Source organism: Hibiscus syriacus, unplaced genomic scaffold (assembly GCF_006381635.1).
Source record: "Hibiscus syriacus cultivar Baekdansim isolate YM2019G1 unplaced genomic scaffold, ASM638163v2 tig00112523_pilon, whole genome shotgun sequence".
Classification (NCBI taxonomy): domain Eukaryota; kingdom Viridiplantae; phylum Streptophyta; class Magnoliopsida; order Malvales; family Malvaceae; genus Hibiscus; species Hibiscus syriacus.
Genome location: NW_024063355.1, coordinates 583,272 through 585,697, shown reverse-complemented (window position 1 = coordinate 585,697; position 2,426 = coordinate 583,272). Strand labels below are relative to the sequence as shown.

At 33.4% G+C, this 2,426-nt stretch overlaps 1 protein-coding gene across 1 annotated transcript; it reads left to right on the top strand.

The window, feature by feature from the left end:
• Nucleotides 1-718: 718 nt before the first annotated feature.
• LOC120181253 lies at nucleotides 719-1,668 on the top strand. The gene is made up of 2 exons (XM_039186423.1): nucleotides 719-1,125; nucleotides 1,210-1,668. Exons 1-2 carry the CDS (start codon nucleotides 831-833, stop codon nucleotides 1,422-1,424), a joined length of 510 nt encoding a protein of 169 aa, XP_039042354.1. The 5' UTR covers nucleotides 719-830; the 3' UTR covers nucleotides 1,425-1,668.
• The last annotated feature ends 758 nt before the right edge of the window (nucleotides 1,669-2,426 follow it).

Genomic DNA, 2,426 nt, shown 5'->3' with positions numbered 1-2,426 from the left:
CTACATTTTTAGTAATTAAACTATTAGTTTTAATCTGTTTTAATACTTAAACTTTTAACTTTTTTAAAACATATCTAATGTTTAGTTTTTGTTTCATTTTAATATCCGTCGTTAAAAATATGTGGCACACTTTTTATGAGTAAAATGTATTAGTCATCACTCAACTGTCTTCTTACTTTATTTTAGTTACTAAAATTTAATTTTTTAATTTAATTACTTAACTTTCAAATTACTCCTAATTTAATCACTCTTAACTTTCAAATTTTTTTATTTTTAACTATATATTAATAAAATAATAATAAAAATGTCATGTCACAAAAATTATTAACAAAATAAATTAGAGTGATTAAAATAGGAGTGATTTGAAAGTTGAGTAGTTAAATTAAAAAAATAAACTTTAATGCCAACATAGGAGTGAGAAGATAATTAAGTTTTTAACGGTGATGTACTAAAATTAAACAAAAATTAAACTTTAGGCATGATTTTAAAAAAAATATAAGTTTAATTATTAAACTGGACCAAAACTGATAGTTTAAGTGCATAATTTTCCCAAAAAGTAAAAACCAAAACTAATTAGGTGTCATGCTTTCACCCCATGCTTTAAGCCAACTAGTCAGTAGTCACAGCTCACCAAATCATGGACAATAGGGGTCCAAGTCCTTCAATTAAAATGAACCAAAATCCACTGCTTTAATTGACTTCATTTGATTAATTAATACTATATTTAAGTTGGTGGTGGTGTGGTTCTCTATAAAGATACTACACCATACTTTCTCCTCTCTGCCCAAATACCTTCCTTTTTCTTCCTCTGAAACTGCTGCCGAAGAAGAATGGGAAACTGTCAAGCCACTGATGCAGCAACTCTGGTTCTTCAGCACCCGTGCGGGAAGATAGAGAGATTCTATTGGCCTTTGAGTGCTCGTGAAGTTATGAAGATGAACCACGGTCACTATGTGGCTCTGCTTATATCCACCACCTTTTATCACTCGAATCCTCGTAACAACGATAAAGCTCCACGGTCACAACAAACGAATGCAAGCCCTGTTCGCTTGACCAGGATTAAGCTTCTTCGACCGACGGATACTCTTCTTCTCGGTCATGTTTACAGGCTCATCACCACTCAAGGTACAATAAATTAATAATATTACGGTTGTTGCTTGTTTTTGTAATCTGATTTTGACTTGGGTTTTCTTTTTCTGGGGTTTTCAGAGGTTATGAAAGGATTGAATGCGAAGAATCATGCAAAGACGAAGAAGAACCAAGAATCTGCGGCCGAGAGATCATATGAGAAGGCTGCTGGTCAGAGATCTGAACCGGATAAGGTGAGCAAACATGAAAGACAGCGATCGAGGTCGAACTCTGCGGCCAGATCAAAGACTTGGCAGCCTTCATTATACAGCATCACCGAGGCTACAACAACCTGAGGATATTTTTCATGTTTTTTTTGCCACATTAAATTGCTGCATAAGAGACATAAAAGAACCCCCCAAGCTTCTTTTTTTTAACATGTAAAAAACCAATACACGCAGTTTCTCTCACTTTAGGATCCATATGTAGTCTAGGGAAACCCAGAGAAATTACCAGACCTTTCTTCAACCTGCAGATCTTGTACATCCAAAAGAAAAAGAAGAAAACCCGACAGAGTTTGTAACATCCAGCACTGTTATGCAATGGAGTCCTAGTATTTTTTACTATTTTCCACACTGATACCATCATTGTTATCTTAGAATGCAAGAAAATCACAGAGCCAAAAGTTTCAAAGTCAGAGTTTTGATTACTGTTTTTACGAAATTACAACCAGTAAAACTGTCAAACAAACTTAATCATGATGAGAAAAAGCATTATCTATTTAAAGGTTCCATCCATCTCGACTCCGAATATAATCAAAGACGAAAGATCTCAGAAAGGTTGATTAATTATCAAGCAACAACAATCTCATTTGTTAGGGAAGCATTGCTGCTTTACAGAGCAGATATTGAAGATAGTGTTACAAGGGTTGGGCATCTCACCCGAACTCGAAGGGTTCCGATTTGATATAATCTTATCGATTCTTTATTTTAAAATTCAGAATTCGGGTTAGATTTGAATTTATAATAAAATAATTGACTCCACTTGATATTATATTATAGTTAAACCCTCATAAATACTAGATTAAATCGAATGTATATAAAGGAGACTAATTTACGGATCAAATTTAAATAGACTAAAAATTCCACCCGACTCATAATTATTTCTAACAGTGTAAACGAGGTACTTCCGGGAATAATATGAATGCAAAGTACGCAAGGGAATGTGGGTATGAATCAACAATAATGGTTATGCAAGTAGGCCATATATCATATCAATTCTAGTGTATATTATAAATAAAAATCACTATTTTTCAAACCAATAGGCTCTACTAAAATACAAAGTAATCGAGGTCGTAA